The 22,771-nt window shown below is 41.8% G+C and overlaps 1 protein-coding gene across 1 annotated transcript in view; it reads right to left on the bottom strand.

Annotated features, from left to right (window-relative positions):
- Positions 1-6,343: 6,343 nt before the first annotated feature.
- Positions 6,344-22,771, bottom strand: part of pcbp4 (poly(rC) binding protein 4) — a 56,840-nt gene continuing 40,412 nt past the window's right edge. Inside the window, exons 11-13 of the mRNA XM_073468648.1 lie at positions 21,556-21,611; positions 13,368-13,537; positions 6,344-6,764 (exon numbers count right to left, since the gene is read on the bottom strand). Coding sequence (XP_073324749.1) covers positions 6,344-6,764; positions 13,368-13,537; positions 21,556-21,611 — 647 coding nt within the window. The remainder of the gene's footprint in view (positions 6,765-13,367; positions 13,538-21,555; positions 21,612-22,771) is intronic.

Raw genomic sequence — 22,771 nt, 5'->3', positions numbered from 1 at the left:
TGAGAACTATTTGTGTTCTGTTTTATCGTTTTGTTAAAAGTTAAATGAGATTTAAATAAAAAGCTCTGATGCTGCCTTTTGTATTCATATAAACTTATTCAGCTTTCAAGTTTTGCAGGTTTGCAGGAGAACTTAATATAATCATGGTACTGTACTTGATGCTCTCCATTTGTAAACTAATCATGATCATCAGGGCAGATGCATTGCGAGCCAGACCCGTATTCCACTGTAGCCCTTTCATTTCAGCTGCACTTCACAAGCACCAGCACAGCCTCCATGTGCGCCCGCACACGGACCACTGAGCTGAACCACACAGAGATGTTTTTGCATAGACATCGATTCAAGTCAGACTCATGCAAATGTACGAAAAAAAGAGACGCAGGACGATGAGCGGAGAGGAACAGAAACACAGGGTGAGCGTGGAGAGGACGGATGAGTGACGGGATGAAACGCGGCGTCCACAGTTCAGTTCAGTTCATCAACAAGGTTATCTGACTTTTATAAAAATAAGTGAGCTCGTTTAATATTCCACATTATTATCATCATTTTTAAAAACAAAGAAAAGGAACAGAGATCTCGATGCATCGACAACCCATCAAGTTAAATATGAATGTATTTGTTACAGTTGAAAAGCACACACACACGTATATTTGCCCGCCAACGTGAAGCTACTCATCCGGCTCTGTTTAGTATTGCTTTGAGTTCACACCGTCAGTGAAGAGGGAGTCAGTGCAACGACCGAGGCCTGTGTGTTCCCGTCAGTTTGATGTATCTGTACGTGAGTGTCAAAATCGTCAGGATCATCTTTGTGTGTATTTACATGTCTGTGTGTGTGTGTGTGTGTGTGTGTGTGTTAGTGAGGCCAAGCAAACATGCAGCATTAGTCTCTGACACTCCGGCAGGGACAGTAAACCGAGCTGAGCATCAGTTTAGATGAAAAAAATAAAAATAAAAAGACAATAAAATAATCGTCGGTTTCTACGTTCACACTCAGAGACAGAGGAGGGACTCTGCCACAGAACTACAACAAGTAGAACAACCATCAGTCACCTGAACACAGCAGGGATCAATATCCAGTCGCTACACTGAAGTCTAATAACAGTGAACTCCAACAGTACTTGTACGTATGATAAAGTACTCTTACCTTAAAGTATATATATATATATATATATTTGATTCCATGTGACATTATTATTTGACTGATTTAATGATATTGATATAAATAACTTGCAGGGCTAACAGCGGTGGTATATTAATGCTAATGAACGTGTCGTAATCAGCAGACCTGACTGAATGAACGAACAAACTGCTCACCTGTTGGTTCTGACCCAGTAATTCATTTATTAATGACTCTGGTTACCAATGGCTACTTAAATGCATGTTTTCTATCAATTTTAAATTCATGTTCTCTGATGGTTTTGATGTTTTACTGAACTTTAACAATAAAATGTTGATTCCATCCGTTATATATTGAGTGAATCTAAAGGAAAATGTAATTTCAAGTGTGCTGAGCTTGTTTTGTGACATTTTACTTTGAAAATCTTCCCCAAATTACCACAATAATCATCTCCAGATTTACTGAAATGACCAAACCAGCATCTGTCCAACTTCTGCAGGTCAGTAAATTAAAGTACATTTTTTAATCATTTATATTTTCACAAATTTCTGTATAATTTCAGCAGATCAGTCGAACTTTGGGACAAATTTCCTAAACCTCAAATTAAAAACAACATAAATTGCTCATTACCAACAAATCTGACTTCATAATCAAGAATAGAGTTTAGTTTTATGATTTCTTAATGAGGCCTGAAGGGCTGTTCACACCTAGAATTAAACTGTAACAGTAATATGAGCGTCCACACTGATGAACGATAACGTTCTGTAAACAGCGACGGCAAGCATCGGCAGTGTCGGCAGCTGAGGAAAATTAATATTAATGACCTTTTACTCAAAAATAAGAGGAGTTAGAAGAATCCAGCACTCTGTGAGGAGAGTGGTCGTCTTTTGAAGACTGTTTTTTTCGAACTACATCCTGGTGATTGTTCCCCATCAGCCCCAAAGATCATTAGGCAGCATGTCTCCGGTAAAATTATGTTTTCATGTGTAATTTGCCGCCTTACATACGTTATGTAAAGGTGTTATTACCCTAAATGCCATCAATTAGTTTACACGAAAGAGGCTGGCTACAATATTACACTACAATACCGATATTTAAAGCACTCATTCAACAATATTTTGTAGGAAAACGTCCCCGACATCAAGCTTTTTGATTCAAGCTTCTGAAAATGTTTTATATTTTTGAGACCACAGTTAACAAATACAGAAGTTGAGCAGAAATCAGCAGCTATTTATTAACTGCTTATCAAAAAACAGAAGACTATTGTTGGGATAATTTTCAGCAAAATCTGAGGTCATTATTCTGGTCATTTGGGGGGAATTTGAAAGAAATTCTAATTGTGTTTCTTGGTCATTACCACCTACTTACCATAACATTTGCAGACCTGTAAAATGAAGTTACCTTTTCTCTAATCACAGTGTTTCCCTGCTCGATCTGCTCTGAGCTGACAGGGTTATCGATCAATATGTGCTAAAGAATAAGTTTACTAAGACGCCGACATGTCCGCTCACCAGACAACGTATGAAGTCAAAAATAAAAGCAGGTGTGATTGTTTCTGTAAGCTGCAGGAGAGCAGCACAGTGTGGTGGCGTTGCACCTAAGAAAATATGAACATCTATGGTTTTATTCTGTAACACCAGCTCATACAGGAAGTGGCAGTTCTACTTGATTCTAGTTCTGTGGATGCTCGACGTTGTGAAGCAGTAGATTTTTACAAACACGTGTCCCCAAGTTAGAAAGTGTGTGTGCGGTAAAATGTCCAGTTTGAGCTCACAAGTGAAAACACTACTCGTCTATCTAACAAAACATCTGGTTATTAGCATTAATGGTACAGTGATCATTATTTTTTTCCCCTAAAAACAAAAAAAAAAGAGTTAATTTTGTTCACACAACTAAAAAACAAAACAATCTCAAACACAGTTTTACAGTATTTACCTGCAGCCATGTCGGAAAAAAGGAAATTCTGTTTTCTAAACCTGTAAATGTAATACTCCTCTTAATAAGTTAAAAAATAATTTAAACAACACATTTCAAATGAGAAGTGCAGACTGTTAACACAAAAAGACATTTTTAAATCCGTTGTATGTTTTAAAAAAAACTCTATACAACAACAACAAAAACCCCTAAAACTAGAGAATAAAACAGACAGGAAGCAGAAAGGAAGTCGTCATATACAAGTAGACATCATTGTATACAAAAGCCGAGTCGTTCAGCTCAGTGTTAGTGACCAGTGATATAAACTCTCTGAGGGAATATTTCATATTAGTCAATAAATATGAGAGTATACAATAGAATAAGGAGCAGGGGACAGACGAGGGAGGGAAAGCTGAATAGTCTCTATGGCTTTTATAGGCTGTGTGGCCCAAATAACCTTTAACATCATCGTACAGTAGCTACAAACACTGAACCTCCACAGTCACTCCGATGAGGGCAGAGCTCCGGAAAACATGAATTAAACTCAAAGACTTTTGATTAAAGACGTGAAGTGGGATTATTGGAAACGGCTGAAACACTCAGACCTGCTGAATTCAGTGTTTTTGAATGTCTCTGTACTTCATGGTGTATTTAAAAGGTGTTTTTCAACATGGACCCTGGTTTTGTGTCTAAGCGAACGATGGGGACGTTTTTTGAGAGCGCTGCAAAACAAGCTGCAGCAAAGTCCGGCCACTTGTTACCGTTTCTGCCTCTGACAGGCTCAGATGAGCGTCTGACAACATTATGGACCCTGCAGAAGATCCTTTTTGTTTAACCAGACACAGGCGACAAATCGCTCTCATTAAAGCCGCCAGACTCTTTACAGAAGTCATTTTCATCTCGGTCCGCATTTTCATTGTCACAACAATCACCAACTCTGTTATAGTCGAAATAAACTGTCAATTCGCCTCGTTAGATGTGAATATCCTGCTCATTTTCACATCTGTCCTTATTTATCAGACACAAAACAATTCAAATTGAGCCTTTTTACACGAGCTATTATTTCCATCTTCATGTTTATGGAAACAAGAAGCAGATTCTTTAAAAGGAGGCTGAATCACCTTCAAACTCAAAGACTGACGGTCAAACCAAAATACATGTACGTTATCTATTTACATGTACTACAGGAAAGTTTAGACCAGAGTTTGGTGTAATACACATGTGAGATATGAAATTACATGATTACTATAATGTAATATATTCTATTACATATATTATCTTCTTCATTAAAAGACCTCAGCAGGTTTAAGCAAAGCTGCCGTGTGGAATCAAAGATAAAAACATATTTAAAGGCAATGAGACATGAAGACGACTGTAATGCAGAGGCGGCTAAGCTAACTGAGTGTGAGCTGACCTTTCTGAGTGATGACTGTGTTAAAGACCGGGGGGGGAGAGAGGAGTTAGCGACCCTGAGTGGTTTATAAAACCAGTGAATTAGAAGCAGAAGATAGTTGATGGTTATCCATCATCTGGAGGAAGCTGCTGTACAGGATTGTCTACTTTTGCACATTTTTAATCACCACTGAGAAATGAAAAATATCTCACATGCTGCCTGATAGTAATGATGTGTTCAGACCAAACGTGAGGAGAATATTCGCCTCGTGTTAGACGCGAATTCGATCGCAGGATTCTTAATTATTATTCACGTTACTGGATTTCAGCGTCTGCAGCTGCATCTGGATGACTGCAGCGTCCAGCTCTACCCGAGGCTGAACGTCTGTCTCCGCTGAGTGGCAGTTTCTCAATAAGTGTGTTAAAATAAAAAAGCCAGACGACAAGCAAACAACTTTTAAAATGCTTGTTCCCTGAATGGAGTTCGGATCGATCAGGGTTATGCAGTGCTGAGACACATTTCCATGACTGACCAGGGAGTCTGACTTTCTCCCTCACTTTCCTCCACGCCAGCTCCCTTTTGTCTCGTTACGAGTAGATGTTTTATCGTACAGCAAACGATTATTATCCTCTCCTCCATTGCTGGCCATGAATGTCCGGACATCAGCGACGTTAACGCCATGACGTCGGGGTGAATGTCAATGAGATAGGCTTTCACAACGCAGCGTCACGTGAAATCCTCGCTTGAGTTCAATATATTCAACTCATGCTAAATCGCGCATCTATCTGTGTCTTTGTTTGTGATCTCCATGTACGAATCATTGGCCTCGCGTTTGGTCTGAATGAACATTCAGTATCATGAGTGATCAGACACACCGACGCTGAGCTGGATGTTTTCAGTCCTCGCCTCGCTCACCAGGCTTTGAGGATTTAATAAAAACTCTTTTGTGAAACTGCCACTCAGAGAAAGAGCTGAAACAAACATGATGTTTGTGTCGTGTAGAAGACGTGAAAGATGACAATGGAGAGCTTCATTTCTTTATCTTCTATCTGTTCTTTAATTTACTTTCCCTGCGTGGAGCTCAGACAGAGATCAGCGTGAAATCTGACGACCTCCCTCACTGCATCTCTGATTACCCATGAGCCACTGCAGTCTGGCTGTCATACGCAGGTTCTGAGTGATCTTACGGCCGTTTGTGTGAGTTTGCAGAAGAAATCATTTAGCAACTTATGAAATCACAACCGGCGTTAGTATCGCCTCTTTAGTTGCTCTTTCTTCAGGTTTTTTCCAAAGACTCGAGGTCAGTCCTCTTTAGCTGCACTGTGCCAAGCCGCGATGACATGTTTCCACAGCAGGGGGCGACGGCCTCCCCTGTCCTGTGTGGCTGCACCAGAGAGAAAGCTCTGATTTTAAAAGTAACTGACTCTATTTTCTGTGGAGTTTAGTTTCACTTGCCTTATTTCACTGTTGACAGCACTCTCACTTTCAGCTTCGTCACAGTCAAAGGCTTTTATTGTGAAGAAGTAAAAGGAAATGTGTCCCCAAGTTAAGGGAGCGTCATTAGAGATCTATTATTCCCTCGTTAATAGTACAAACAGAAGAAGCCTCCAACACGTCATCAACACGTCGTTGACGGCTCCTGGACTCCTGGAAAAACCTTATTTGTTGCTGTTCATGTCTCCCATGTCATCTCATCAGAAATCAAACACGTTCCAATAATCCCACTTTGATGTTTCTCAGTGATCAAGAAGAAAAGAAACGATGGAGAGGAAGAGGAAGAGGAAGAAGTGAGAAAAGAGAGAGAAAGGAGCGATAAAGGACGGTAAAAGAAGGAAAATAAAAACTGCCCTCTCATCTAACAACCCGCCTCATTCCCAGAAGCTACCTCAGTGATGCAAACTCATCCATTCATTCCTTCACTAGTACGGCGCAAACTTCTGTCTCTCCGGCTTCTTCATCCCATTGGCTGAGGAGGAGATCTTGGCCGTGTAGGACGCCAGGGCCGCCGCCGCGTGAGCCTGAACGGGAACGCCCGCCGTCGCCGTCTGCATCGAACCCTGCAACATGGGAGCCCCGATAGCAGCCGCTGCCGCCGCTGCTGAGGTTTGAGGGGTGGAGAGTGCCAGGTAAGGGATGGATTTCATCCCCAGGAGGCTGGAGAGGGGGAGGGCGTAGGGAGCGCCCAGGATGGGAGCGTGGGGCAGTGCGCCCATCGCTGCCAGGGGGGAGGAGGAGGAGGACGAGGCGGAGACAGGGGGGGCGGGCTGGGTGAAGCTCATGGTCAGGTCAACGGGAGACGGCATGGAGGAGGACTGGGCGGTGGATTTGGCGGTCTCTAAACTGGAGGAGGGGGAGGGACGGGGGCAGGGAGGGACGGAGGGAGGAAGGGAGGGAGGGAGGAAGAGGAGGTGGAGGGAAGGGACGGAGGGTGGAGGGAGGGTAGGAGAGGGGCAGGGGACAGGGAGTTTTGGATGGAGAAGGGTTAGAGGGTTAAATAAAAGACATGTTAAAAAAATCAAGAGTAAAAACCAAAAAGAAAATCAAACCTAAAGAAAAACAAACAGGATCTTTTGGAGAATAAAAAATGAAAGAAAGGAAATTTGACAAAACTCAAATCATAAGACAGGTGTGTTTTGCTGGAGGTTGCAACAGATTATTGTAGGGGAGTTCGCTGTACGGATGGGGGGTGTGCTGTATAAGTTGGGGTGATGGCTTGGGAGGGGGCTTCAGGGAGGAGGGAACAAAACCATCATAGATATATTAGGATGGAAGCGTAGTCAGAGATGATGCTGGTTCAAAAACAGGGAGAAGAAGCAGAGAAAACATTTTGTAGCCTACGACAGAAACCCAGTCAGTGTTTCAGAGAGCTCCAGGTTAGCATCTGTGCTATTAGCCTTCAGTTACTTTGTATTCTGTGTGTCATGGACGCTTTAATTATAACACTTCTACACAAAATGACTCTTCTGGACAAAACATTTAACAACATTATGATTTCAACCCAGCTGCCAGAATAAATGTCGGCAATTTGCATTTCTAAAAAACACGGCTGAGTAGAAACTTCACTGTCCTTTATGTTTCAGCTTGTGACACTCTGGTTAGGTTTGGTCACAAAAACACTTGGCTGGTGTCAGGATGAGGCTGCACGTGCTCCTCCGATCGTCTGGAGTGTGTTCAGGTTCAGTGTGGGAGCAACACGGACGATATTCTGCACGTTATCGCTCAGAGCGTTTAAACAACACGTTGACAGCTGTTTCCGTAATTTAAGTGACAATGAAGAGCAAAGGAAATGGATCACGTAAGCCATGACATGTTTACTTTTGTCCGCCATGTTTCAGCGTCATATAACGTCTCTGACTTGAGTTGTCGCTCTGACCTGAGGGGGCAGTCAGAATTATTTTTTCCAATTATTCTGACACCACATGAACACACTAAAAGTCACAGTGTCTTCTTCTGCATCTTGTTTTATTGTGTCTTCTTCTTCTTCTGCTCTTGTTGTCTGATGCCCACCTCCTGGATCAGAGTGTGGGTCAGTCATTGTAGAAATGTTGATATGATAAATATAAATCAAACAGCATTTTATTCTGGAGTCTGAGATGATTTTTAAAAACAAAACTGTTGTTAGCATTCAACTACTAAAGCTACCAAACGCTCACTGAAGCTGCTGAATGCTAATGAATCACTTTTGTTTTATCTTGATTAAAATTATGATGTTGTAAATATTACTGGCCAAACAGTTGTAGATACCAAATTAAAATATAATCTGACATTTTAGAAAGACCAATGACAAACCAAGCTTGGAGAAGGGAGTTAAACTTGAGCTCTCTAAAACACTTCGTTAAATCTTCTGTAGCAGCTACGTTTTATTCTGAAGAGGATCACTTCTTCATGTGTTCAGTGTCATGGCGCTGCAGCAAAACATTGTTATACTTCGGTTATTAATGTGCAGCCTGTCGTCAGGACGACAGACCTCTTATTAATAATCATTCTTGATTCTGATTGGTCTCCACGTGTGAAGTATTTTTTCTTTGCAAAAGGAAGAAGTCGTCTTTAGTGTTTCAGCTGCTCGCCTGAGACAGCGAGTGTGCTGAGGTGACCTTTCAGCTTGTTGAGAGTGTTTTATTTTTAGCCCGGCTGTACAGATGTTATTTACACCTGGCTGTGATTTGATTGAATGTGAGCCAGATCAACCCCAGATGTGATCTGTGTGCCATTTCCTTCATCCCGGTAAGATATTCAGATGTAGCTCGTATCTCACCATCAGGAGGAAACTGGGCTTTTTAAAGATTTAAGAGTAGTGTGACTTTCTGTTCTCAGCTTCTGTTTGAAGACAGACTAAAGTTCAGGAGGAAATAAGAAAGGTGAAGCTCTAATTCAAGCTACACAATGAACAGGAAACAGTAGCGCAGTTACAAATATCTGATCCGCGAGTTGCAGTTAAACTAAAGCTGTAAGATCCTTTTGTTATTTTGGAAATGTTAAGCTAACAGAGATACACGTGTAGCATGTCAGCAGAATGTACATTTCTTATTTTATTCATGTGATTGTTTGCTCCTTCAACTTAAAACATACAGTCTCATTTTATTTTCAGGTTTGTTCAGATCAACGACATCTGACAGCAACACAAACTGACCACATCTCATAAAACACATTCAGACAACTGACAAGTGTCCAGTTCTGTTCTCTCATCCTTCATCTGAAGCCATCTGAAGCCCAGTTCGGACCAAAGGTTGTCTTTTGGAATATTTGATGTTCTTATATGTACTGGATGTATTTTATGAGACATCCAACAGCGACAATAAAGTTTTGTGCCTCTTGAATCTTTGAATCTTGAAACAAAAGGTTGGAGAGAGAGAGTGCTGGAGAGCAGTCGGCGCTGATTACACTGGTTTCATGCATTACGTTCTAAAACCCAACAAGAAAACACCATCAGTCGGCCCGAGGGGAGCTGAGACGGGTCAGTTCACACTGCTGCGACTCTCCCCTGCAAAAAGTTCTAAAAAGGTTTCGTTGCATCATGAATGTTTGGTCTGAACCGGGCTTCAAACACATCAGCCAAACGACCGAGTGATGACTCGAATGGAAACACTCATCGTATCCACTCAAGCTGCTGCTCCTTTCTCTTCGTGCTGTGGTGCGAGTGTTTGTGTCTGACAGGTTCCCTGATTGCACATGAAGGTCCGGAGGGAGCTCGCGCCGAGGCATGAATAATCAACAGCAGATAAAAGGGAGTCACGTTCAGATCAGAGCGCTCATCCTCCATTTGTCTCCGACTAAACCACACAAAGCAAACGCACTGTTCTGAGTTCACCGTGACAGAGAGGGAGGGAGACGCTGTTTTATCGCACTGAAGAAAGTAACTGTGAATTAACAGTGAACAACTATTGTGAGAGCAGCCAGATCAACCTATTAACAGGCTCCACAGCCTTTGCATGGCACATGTTGCCTCCTCGTTAGTGAACACAGACGACTACAGCAGCTTTGTTGTCTTTTACCCCGAGAACCAGAAATCTGTCTCATGTTGGGTTTTCTTTCCAGCCCCGTGCTCTCCAGTCTGTCAGCTCAGTTTTAGTAATTTCACTTTATTTTTGGAAACACCGGATGTAAGCACCATGTTAACAACAGGCTGAAGCTGCATTTTGCCAAACTGTGCCTCTACAAGACAAAACATTACATTATAAATGCCGCTGTTGGGAAAATTCGCTGTTAGATTTGCAATCAAACGGCCAAATCATGCTGTTAACCTGAGACGCCTGCCGGCTTTGTCTGGTTGGTCGTCGAGCTTTGGTGCTGAAGATAATGTCTCACTGCGGTTAACATTTTGTGGTAACGACATCTTTGTTTGTCATTTGTTTACTACTTAAAATTAATAGTAAGTTCCTTTGACCTCAGAAGTCGGAGCTGGGAATGACGTCACGTCTGAGTTTGAACCACATTAAAAACAGTCATGTTAGCCACTGTTAGCCTTTGTTAGCAATACAATACAGTTGATAACAAAGCTTTATCGGCATTTTGCAGACAGATGATGTGACAGTACCGAGCAGCCATCTTGGATTTTGAGGTTGGTGTTCCAGTTCAAATTACCGACATGGAACATGGAAATTCCAACTTCCCAGTTCAAATTGAACGCACCATAAAGGCAGCCTGTGGAGTTTTCTTGTAAACAACAGTTGTGTTTACTTTGTGTGAATCCTTGAGCTCTAACAAACATGTTCATGTATTTCCTTCCTCATGCAACGTTTGCAAAACTGAATTAAACATAAATCAACATGGTTTCACTGTATTTGTTGGTGCTTCTCTGTGTGTCACTGTAGCCATTAAAGCTGGTGTTGGCTGAGTGTAGAAACCAGCAAAAACAAGCTACATTTTGAAGGTTTCCTATCGAAAAAATCCCTCCTCCTCTCCACAGAGCCTCTCGTCTGAAACACATGACCGCACACTGCCCGACTTCTCTCTGTTCAACACGCTCTCTGAGCTTTACAGACCGATTAATACATACATTAATACATAAACAAGCAACTGTTAACCGCAGAAATGCCACAATCATGTAAACGCAAGCAAAACAGCCGTCACGAACGCACCTCAGTCTGAAAAGGCTACCAAACGCAACTCGTGTGAGCTAATGCTAAAATCAGCCGCCAAAAGAGGCTGTTGCTGTGCTTTATGCTCACATGACCGGAGTGTGTTGCTGCTCTTTCAACCTTAGCTTTAATGCAATAGCATGAAACTGGCAGCAGGTGTATCGTATGTGCACGCGGACGTGGACGTGCATCCTTGAGCACATGCACAACGTAAACAAAACAGTAAAGACAGCGCCGCTAAAGAAATGTAATGGAAAAGATTCGTCATGGATCCTCCAGCGTCACTGTCTCACCCTCCCTGACCTGACATTTCAGACTGAATGAGGCTGACCCTTCTGTGTGTGTGTGTGTGTGCGTGTGTGTGTGATTTGTCCAACCTATTCTCCCTGCTGTCAGTGGCAGGAAGCGTGTTGAGTGAAATATCAATTTCATCCAGAGTCCAATCATGAATTTACATATTCATGGCGGCGGCTGCCTGCAGTCGCTCTCCTGCGTCTCCAGAGTCTGATTAAACGTATGAGCGACTTGTTCTCTGTGTTACATGAGCTTCCTTTCTTTTTGTATCATGTAGTGAATCTCATGTGAGACGTCCTGCTGATGTGCTACATGAAGCATGCGCTGCACCAGAGTGCACTTAACCCGCAATACAATAAAAACCTAATTCTCTTAGTTTAACAGTCATTTAAATGTATTTAACGATGCTCTGCTGCTGCGTGACAGACGGTCACAGCTCAAATAAACTTTCATATTTTTTGGCAACACAGACAAAGAATTCTCCCTTTCAGTGACACCGGAGACATTGTTGTACTTTTCCGAGTAACTAAGAACTAAATATTGCCGTTTTTCCTTCATCACAATAATCAGACGGCTTTAATTACTGGTCGCTTTACAAATGAACGATTTAAAGGATTAATGGAGAAAATTATCAGTCTGATATGAAATAGTTAACAGTAACATCCTGCTTTTACTAGTAGGAGTACTTTTACTCTGAATACTTTACGTCCTTTATCCCAATTTCATGCTTTTACTTCAGTGACATTTTGAATGCATGACTTTTACTCATACGTTCACAGTGTTTACTTTTACTTCTACTTAAATAAAGGTTCTGAAAATCAGAGATGAAATGTAACTAAGTACATTTACTCAAGTACTTAATACACTTTTGAGGCACGTTCACTTTACATGAGTGTTTCTATTTTCTGTTACTTTTTACTTCCACTTCACTGCATTTGGTAGCAAATATTTTGCTTTTACTCGACTACATTTATTTTATAACTTTAGTTAGTTACCAGTTAAATTAGTTTATTTTATCATCAATCAGATGAAAAAAATTGATCCTGATAATCAGAAAAAGGCAGAATATTTGATATTCTGATAATCAGTCAACATACATGTAAATATATATATATATATCATTTAGTTTTACTTGTTCTTTAGATACTTAAGTACATTTAATATCAGATACTTTAAGATGTTTCCCTAACGTACTTTTCATATGTGTGACTTTCACTTTACCAAAGTAATATTTTAACACCGTATCTTTACTTTTACTAACTAACAGACGCTCTGACGTTGTCGGAAACCGCCGCTGATGAGACGTCAGTGAAAGTTGCTGTTTCTTTGCAGTACTTTCCTGGAGTCGGGTCTGAAGCCGGGTGGAGCCGGCAGTGTATTGATTTATAAACCGATGACTAAGCGTTCACGTCTGATTCTGTGGGAGTGGAAATGAGGTTCGTGCACGTGCATCCAGTTCAGCCACGATTGAGGTTTATAAAACAGAAACGTGAGCACACACTCGGCTTACGAAACTGATGCGTTTGCATGTTTCTGTCTTTGTGTGTGTGCAGAGTTTCATGCGTCTGGTTTCAGGTGCAACTCGTCTCTGAGAGGTAACGGCAACATGACGAGGATAAAGAAGGTTATTTTAAGACAATTTTGTTCTCTGATGTGAAAAAGAACAATTAAATTATTGATTGAAAAAAGAGCAAGATTATATTTTTTATATGAAGATTTGCTTAAATAACTGTGATGCTCTTTAAAGTTGTGTCACACAGAAGCTTCCAGTTTTTCTCAGTTATTCAGAACATGAAATGATTGAACATAATATTTTGAGGATGAGAGCTCGACAGAGTTTTTTTCATCTGTTATCTCAAAGAAAATAACTGCCAAGGAAGCAAAAGAGTGAAATTTCCCTTCCTGGATAAGTGAATCAAGTTCGTGAAGAGAAATCTTAAATCTGGTTTAAAACAGAGCTCCAAACTTTGTGCATCGTCCTGTATCGGACCGTCTTCTGACCGTAAACTGAGCTAAAACACGTTGACATCAGGTGTTTCTGTAGATACTTCCCTGTAGTGTGGATGCTTACCATGAAGTGATTAGGTACTGAGCCAGGTTGATGGCTATCGGCGTGCCTGTGATGGTGACGTGACGGTCACTGGTGCTGTCGATCTGACTGCCGATCTTGATCTGAGCCCCCGATACCTGCCGGATCTCATTAATCTTGGTGCCCTGGCGACCGATGATTGAGCCAATCAGCTGTGGGGAGGATGAGACGGACTGGATTAGAGACTTTTCAATAAATGTTCTCGCTTTCTTCAACCTTCGTCTTAACACTGAGGTGGAGAATCGTGAACTTGGATAACAGTCAGCCGAATCAGAAAAATTACAAAACCTTTGGAAAAAATAAAGTATTTAAAAAATAAAAGCAGTTTAATCAACTTAAACAAGAAACAGGATGAGATTATTTGATATTCTTGATGGTATTTTTCATTTAACAGCCAGTTATCTGTCGCGTGTAGCAGTTAATCTGTCTGTTCCTCTTTCTGTGTATTCCTTTTATTTGTTTGTAATTTTTAATCAACACATTAAAACATCAGTCAGGATTCGAGACAACATTAATACTCTATCGTCAACAGCAGCACGATGAGCACAGTGCTGAATGAACTCAGATTCACTCACAACAACGTCTGAATATTAAAACCTTCATTAACCTCATCGACTTACACCGACCAGCCACGACATTAAAACCACTGATAGATGATGTGAATAACATTGATCATCTTGTTACAGTTAAATGTTCTGCTGAGAAACTTGTGTCCTGACGCCAGGTACCCCCCCCGCTCAGGACCGGCTTGAGGAACCTGACAGAGAGCTCAAGGTGACGACCGGGCCTCCAGATTCCCCAGATCGCAATCCGACCGAGCATCTGTGGGACATGCCGGAACAAGTCCAATCCGTGGAGGCCTCATCCCCCCAACATACAGGCCCTGAAGGATCCACAAACCCCCAGAGGTCTTGTGGCGTTTCCTCGACAGGTCGCAGCTGTTTTGGCTGCACAGTTTTGAGCAGGTGGTTTTAAAGTTTTGGCTAATTGGTGTAAGTTTCAGCTGACAGATGAACCCACACCTCCACCCCGTCCCTCTCTCTCTCTCCATCCATTATTTGTCTGTTTGTTTGTGGCTAAGAATATGAAGAAGCAACAGGTGGTGACTCATCTGTGTGTGTGTGTGTGTTTGTGTGTGTGCTATGCTGGTCCCAGTGGGGGTTTTGTCACGCAGTCGGTGTCGCGGTCACAATAGACAGACAGTCAGTTATCTTGGTGTCAGCTCAGACCATAAATATGTCTCGTTACCCTTTAAAAAGTCAAACACGCGTCGGCAGGCCGGCGTTACGCTGCATCGTGTTCCCTGCGTGTCGAGGGAGCATTCAGAGCCGAACAGCACCTGAACACTGATGTGCTGATGCAAATTTTTCCCAAATCGGATAAAAAAACAAAACAGAAAGATTGAAAATATCAGCGAAGATCAAACAGGTGTCAAATAAATATTAAAGACACTGCACTAATAAAGTGTAACTGTTGTTTCTCTGCTCGGAGGATGTGGAAACATCGTCCATATTCAGAGGATTTAAATGTCATGAGAGGAGGCGACAGGAGAGATAATGAGCAGAACAGTGGACCCGACACCAGCAGGGAGGGTGTGAATGTGACCCAATTAGAAAATAATAACAATGGTAGATTTTAATGATCCCCATCAGGGAAGTTTGGTGTAAAGAGTCCGTGTACAAACAGATAATTAACTCTCGGCAGGGCTCATTAGCCTGAAATTTATACACACACATTATTAAACAACTTTATCATTTACAGTTAATTATTTGTTTACTTGTAACGAAAATTAAGAGCCAATAATGTGATAATATTTTGCCTCAGAGAGTAGTGATTAATGCTTTTAAAGGACAGGAAATATAATTATTTATCCACTTGTTGCTTTATTATTTTTTTCCCTCGTGATCACAGTAAACTTGTTTTCATGAGATCAGAACAGTGTGTCATATTTTTATGATGATCACAGAGGTTGTTCGGTCCAGATGAGGACAGAATTATTTTCGCCTTGTTGGTTCAGTAGATTCTGGCTTCATTCATCTTTTCAAACACTTGTTTGAACAACTCGACCACCGAAGCGTTCAACGATCCTTAAATCTTTTAAGATCTCCAACAAAAAAGTTGTATCAGCCACAGACAGGTTCTGATTCACTACCAGCATGTTTCTATCCCGGCTGGAAGCGATGTTACACCAACGTGAGGCGAACATGTGCAGAAAGAATATATTCATTTCATCCAGAGAGAAAAGATTTACATGGTCGTTCAACAAGTTCTCACTCCCAACTCATCAGATAATTGTCGTATAGTTAGACTTTCAAAATAAAGCTCGCTGACAGCTTATATTGTGACTTTTGCACTCGATTTTCTAACTTCGATTCGATACCTTTAATATTAACATTATTCAAAACAAGTTGTGATGCCACGAGGAAAAACTGACGCAGCAGAGTGACTGTAGTAAACATTAAATATCACAACATTTTATTTTTTTAAATGTGTTTTTTTCTCTTTAGCTCCTTAAAAATAATGTGTTCACCAGAAAGGTGTAGAAGCAGGTCCACCTGAAGTGAGCCTGGATCTAAGCTGTTGTTAACCCCGAGGCTGATCTCGTTCACTCCAGGCTGCAGGCAGGACGAGCTTTGGTCTTTTGTCTCCGTTTCAAATATTCAGAATCCATATTTATTGAAAACTGATATTTTTGATAACGCTAGTTACGTCATTTACACACCTTAACTTACGTAACTACAGCGTCAAACTGAGAAGCGTGGAGCCACTGAGCAGGCTGCTGCATCTGAAGCGTCTCATTATTAGAGGAATATTAGGGTCCATGTAGCGAAGCATAAAATAAAGAAAGTGTAAAAATGCCAGTTGAACCGGTGTCTCCTCTACCGTCACATCCTGTGTGGGGGTCAAAGGTCGGGCTCAGGTGTACAACAGAAGCTGAAGAGCTGGGTGAGAATCACTCTTTCAGTCAGACACATTTAACTTCCAACCATCCACACAAATACAGGAACACATCTTTGGCTGCGAGCTAACCATGTGATGCCGTCGCCTGACCGTCTTGCTCAAGGGCACTGTGTCACGTGGACGGGAGGAGCTGAGTCACTGCTGCCTTCACTCTGTTTCAAATCATTTCAGAATGAAACTTCTCCTCTCTCCACTCAGCCTTCTCTCCTCCTCTGTGCTTTTTATCCGCCTATGACCCAGATCTTCCTTTTATTCAGACTCTTTGCTTATTTCTGTTTCCTCCGTTCACTCTTTCATTCCTTCATCGCAGCTGCTGCCTCCTTCTCTCTTCTATAATCTGCTTCCTCTTCTCTCTCTCTCTGCACCACGAACACCTCTGATGTAGATCTGATCTGTGTGCTGTACTGGGCTATTACTGGAAAGGCCTCTGATAATTTAAGTGTGTGTGTGTGTGTGTGTGTGTGCGTGTGAGTGTGTGTGCGTGTGCGTGTGTGTGTGCGCGTGTGTGGTGGCTAACATGACACAGTGGGAGACAGACGACAAAGCGTCAGCTGACAACAGCCAGGTCAGGACCATTTGTGTGAAGTCCACCTTCAGCTGCTGTTCGGCCTCACAAACGGACTCAGTGAATCATAAACTGTCTCCTGTGAGTCAGAACCAGCAGAACAGGGTCTGACAGAAACCTCACATCTCCAGTCTTGGACCGCCATCACAGGTGTGCTCACAGGTGAAACTCATTTAATCTACAAGAAAATACAGTTTGAAAGTAGAAGTTTATATTATGTGTACTGAGAGACAGTCTGTGTGTGAAAAAGCTCTGATATATTATTATTCTTCATAATGATCCGACGACTGGACGTCTGTCCATCTTTCAGATCGATTACATGCATGTAATCTGGTACTAATCTGCAACAGCAAACATATTTTAGAGGAAAAAGCAACGCCCTTGTCTCAGAAATTAGAGTTTGTTATCAACATAATGAGAAAACATGTTAATTAACTTAGTTAATTAATTATTCTCTCGAGTCGCACGATGACGACGCTGAACGAATCAGTAAAATGTTCGCCGACATCGACATGATGTCAAAGATTAGATCAGACGAGTTTGAAGCTGTGAAATAAAAAAAACGTGTCAGGAGCTGAGATGAGACACAGAAGTGATGAGAACTCGACTCATTCAGCTCCCAAACAGTGTTTGTGCACATGTATCAATTAAATTAATCAATTATTATACTTAACTTTATAACTTCCAGAACACCTGAATTCTACATTATGTTTGGAATAAAAACCTTAAATAACGTAAAAACATCAAATATGTGTAGAACATTTTGTCTTTAATGATCCACGTTTTGCCCGACACACAAAAGTCTCACCATGCTCGGGTCTTAATTTTACCAAAGTCAGAAACATCCTATTTTTCGCCTCTCTCTCGCTCTCTATGAAGTTGACTGTTTCTGGAGATACAAGGTTTTTGCAGGAGGCTGTACAGTGTTGTGTGTTTCCCCCGTGAGCGGCTTTATATAAGGGCTGATGGGTAAAAGAGGAGAGGAGGAGGAGGAGAGGAGGAGGAGGAGGACGGACCGAGGGCTATTTTTGGGTGATTCCCCGCTGCCCTTGTAATTTGGAAAGGTTTACTGAAGGGGAGAGAGAGAGTGTCAGACAGGGCTGTTGTTAAATCTCTAACTGTGAGACTGTGAGCTATAGGATGTCATTAAGCTGCTCTGCTTGGCCCTGCTCAATGACTCACACACACACACACACACACACACACACACACACACACACACACACACACACACACACACACACACAGGGTCTTAAGCCTCTCTCTGATCTCTTCTCTGCTTTTGTGTCTCTGCGATATTCTCTCATCCAGACATACAATAAGTGCACATGTGTGAGCAGGATTGCATGTTATGTGTGTGTGTGTGTGTGTGTGTGTGTGTGTGTGTGTGTGTGTGTGTCCATGCATGTTAAAATAAAACCACACAGAAACATGAACGGGAGCCTCGGGGATGCTCGAATCTGAAGCTTAATTTATACGTGAGAGGTGACAGCACCTGCAGAGGTGTTGATTATCTCGTCCGGTGACAAGACGACCTCGTCCTCGTCCGCCTGTCCTTTACGGTGCCACACACAAGTCATCCATAAAGAACCAGCGTGAGGAAATGTTAACTGAACGCGACTGCACGAGTTCCCGGGGAGAAATGATCAAACGTCTGCCATTAGAGACGGAGGAGAAAATGGGGGAAGTGGCAGAGCATCAGGAGACTGTGGTGAGAGGGTTAGCTTCAGGAACACTGTTGTGTTTGATTTACTGTGTTCTGTTGTCTTATTGTGTTCATGTTCGTGTCAACTCAACCGCCTGAATACATGTTGGCAATTGTTACATCCCAAGTATACCCCTGGTACTGGACCAGCTCTCCATTATAAGGGTTAGGTCCCTAAACCTACAAGGTGTTACTTTAAAGTGGAGACTCGCCGAGCTTCTCACTGCCTACATCCGAACGTCTACCCTGCTACCTCTGGCTTTGCACCTGACTTGAAAAAATACATTCTCCTAAACAACTGCAGTAGCTGGGAACAACCAAAAAAAACATCAAATGTCTCCATTCAGCTCGTCCGGTGTGATCCAAGTCTCCAGAAGCCCAGAGTTTCCAAACTGATCTGAAAAGACGTTATTTACATCCTTTGTTAAGCTTAAATCTTCACTGTAGCTGGTAAGCTAAAAGTGTTAGCATGCACCCCGTCTGAAGAGGGTGCACGAGCTCAACTGCACGTCGACGGCGTAAATAACAAATCAATTTGAGATCTTCGGGCTGTATGGAGCCATTTTATACTTTTTTTTGGGTTGTTTTTCCATTTTAAATCATCTCCAGCTGCTTCAGCTGTTCAGCAGAACGCTGCAACTCTGTTTTACTGTGAAGCTCCAGAAATGTTCTGTGGACTACGAGACTTCACCTGACTTTATATCATCATGGAGGGAGGAGATGATGCGGCTGTCACGATATCAGATTTCCTCACGAGATTATCATGGCCAGACATATTCACAATAGCGATATTATTGTGATATCTATAGAAATTTAAAAAAATAAAATGCTGGGTGACAAATCTGCCTTTAACTTTGTTGATGTTCTTTTTTCTTTGGCAAATAAATCACCCTCAAAATACGAGTGTAGGGACGTGAAGAGAGTCTGTAACCATACCGTTAAAAACAAAAAGAACGATCGCTATAAACTACTCAGCTACTAGTGAAATTGAGATTTTTAATATCATGGTTATAGTGAATATCATGATATTGTGACACCCCTAGTAGATAATGACATCATTTCTGGGTGAACTGTCCCTTTAACAACACACTCTTCAGTTCATACACACAGTTTGTCTTCACCTCATTTTCTTGCGCAGGAGTTTCCATCATGAGTCTCTGTAGTCGTCACGTTTCGCCATAAATGTCTCTGTTTGTGTCTCTGTTAATAAACGCTGTGCTGCAGGACGGAGGCTCCGGCTTTCAGACGTGTTTGTCTGAACACACCGAGACGCTATGCTGCTGTGATTATGCTCTTATGCTGGGGCTGCAGCTGTGGTCACATCTCTATTTCCTTTTAGTATTCTCGTCAGAACAGTCACAGTAACTACATGTCATTTGTAAGCTGATTAGTCATATTACAGAGTTGTGTAAACAGCTGATGTGTCGATGCTCAATCAGGCTGCTTGAAGGAGCTGCATTGTTCTGTGTGAACGGTGAAGCCGAAGAGGAGGTGAAGCTCTCAACAGCTGAACACTGACTGCACGAGTCGCAGCCTGTGATGGGGGGTGAGCGTGGCTGAAGGCTGTTTTATGAACAAAAGGTCACAGCGTTGACCTCGCAACAGTCAACATGTCCATCAAATGTCAAACGTCCTTGAGCGCGACACTGAACTGTTAACTGTCTGCTTCACTGCCTGAAATAAACAGTCGGAGCCACGAGCCGTTAGCTGCTCTGCACCGACACCCAAACAGTGTCTCGTGTTTAATATGTGGATCAGATGGAAACTAACACGAGACACAGCAGCTGAGAGGGATTTCTTTTCTGGTGTTTGTCTGGAAGATTTTAAATGCTCAATAAAAACAAAGAAATGAAGTGAAACAGTAACACTTGTCATCTGAAATTCGTCCAAGAAGCTTTTAAAGCTCTTAAAGATCATTGACATCATGTATCAGCATCAATGTTTACAGTCATCAAATTAATAACAATAAATAACAAGAATCTGTAATTTTTAGAAATTAATATCTCCACTAGTTTTTACTTTGTTGAACCAAATGTTGATTCTGTGTCGTATTAATACAGTTTCATCACATCTAGAAGTTATTTTGTCCTGCAAAGATATTTTGAATGTAGAGTCCCCCAAGATGGATCAATTCAATTTCCTGGAAAAGTTTTTTTTAATGTAAAAGATGTTAATATTCAATGCCGACGCATGAAAATGAAATTTGTTATATTCATGATTTAAAACCTTTTTGAAAACAGCTCTCAATGGTTTTATTTCATAGGTTAGTATTTGTTGTATTTTGACTTCAAGGTTTTCAATCTGAGTGATATTTTCATTACTCAGCCTGTTTTTCGTTTCCTTTCATGGTTAAGGACATTTACAAGTTCAACCTTGTAATAGTTTAGTTTGTTGCATATTAGATGATGTCATCTTGTGTCTGAATAAAATACTCATCTTAGTTCTTCAGTTCAATACACACGTTATTTTACAATTTCAAACTTTTGTGAACTCATTTCTGAGGGCTGCTATGGAACAACCTGAGTGAGTTCACTGTGTTTTCAGGGACATACAGGTAATTAGTTCTGTGTCAGTAATAACTGAATTAATTGCTCATCACGGTGACATGAATTTTCCATTAAATTCAAAAGTGTCCAGTGACCAGCAGAGAGCAGCAGAGAGCTGCCAGCACTGAATACCCTCAGGGACGCGTTGGTCTTCATGAGGAGGTGAAAAATAACTTTTTCTGCTTTGAAATGGAAACACATCATCAGCGTCAAAATAAAGAAAACACAAAAAAAGCACAACAGTCCAATCACAACTTGGGGGTGGGACCATGGGCGGAGCTTATGGCAGCCATGACAGACAGCCTTTTCAAATTAAAAGCGTTTCCTGTGGGCTGGAGGGCATTTTCTGTGCAAATCTGAATAATTGATTAGGTTACATCTCTGAGTACTTACATCGTTTGGAATGAGGAGCTCCTGAGACGTGGTCTGGGAAGTGGTGTCCACCCCTCCTGAGGGAGGGAGGGAGGGAGGGAGGGAGGGGGAGAGGGAGGGAGAGAGAGAGGGAGGGAGGGAGAGAGAGAGAGGGAGGGAGGGAGGGAGTCAGAGGGAGGGAGAGAGAGAGAGAGAGAGGGAGAGAGAGGGAGGGAGAGAGAGAGAGAGAGGGAGAGAGAGAGAGAGAGAGGGAGGGAGAGAGAGGGAGGGAGGGAGGGAGGGAGAGGGAGGGAGAGAGGGAGGGAGAGAGAGAGAGAGAGGGAGAGAGAGAGAGAGAGAGGGAGGGAGAGAGAGGGAGGGAGGGAGGGAGGGAGAGGGAGGGAGAGAGGGAGGGAGAGAGGGAGGGAGAGAGAGAGAGAGAGGGGGTGGAGAGGGGGAGACAGAAAGACAGAGATGTTCATTTTACTCTTTCATATGCAGCATGATCTTTTCCTCCCTCCCTCCCTTCCTTCTGTATTGTCCTTCTTCACTCTCCACAGGAAGTGTTCTGGTCACTGCGAGCTAAACCAACAGCGATTCTGATAAAGTGTGTGAATGTGTTTTGGCAAGTGGGTGGTGTGTGTGTGTGTGTGTGTGTGTGTGTGTGTGTGTGTGTGTGTGTGTGTGTGTGCGCGTGCTGCACTTCCACGACTGATGAGTTTTATACCTGGGACATAATGGAATAATCATCCAGCCGAATCCTCACATGATAATTCGCTCTCAGTCGCGCTCGTGTGGTTTGTGTGAAAAATGACATGACAAAGTCTCTTTAACAGTGGAGCGGTTCTGACCCGACCAACACAAGCTGTGTTTCACACGTTCACAAACACTGTATGCATGAAAAGTACTCAGATCTTTCACCTAAAACGTTCATTTTGTGGTAATTCTGGCCTCTGGACATTTATTTATTTTAGAAACAAGTTAAAGAACAATGTGAAATAAAACACACAGTATTAAATACTGTACAGTACAAGTATAAAAATATAAGCCTAAAACATTTACTTAACGTACCAAACTAAAGGTATTAATTTTGCAGAATGGAATATATATAGAAATACTTATTTATATTACTAGAATAGAATTATTGATCTATAACTGTTTGTTACTTTAACGTTGCAGCTAATTTTAATTACTTTTTTGTAGAAGTAAATTTATGTTATCTTGTAATCTATAATCTGCAATGTAATTTACATTATTG

Source organism: Pagrus major, chromosome 6, assembly GCF_040436345.1.
Source record: "Pagrus major chromosome 6, Pma_NU_1.0".
NCBI lineage: Eukaryota > Metazoa > Chordata > Actinopteri > Spariformes > Sparidae > Pagrus > Pagrus major.
Note: the sequence above shows the minus strand (reverse complement) of the source record. Positions and strands in the feature narration are given on the sequence as shown.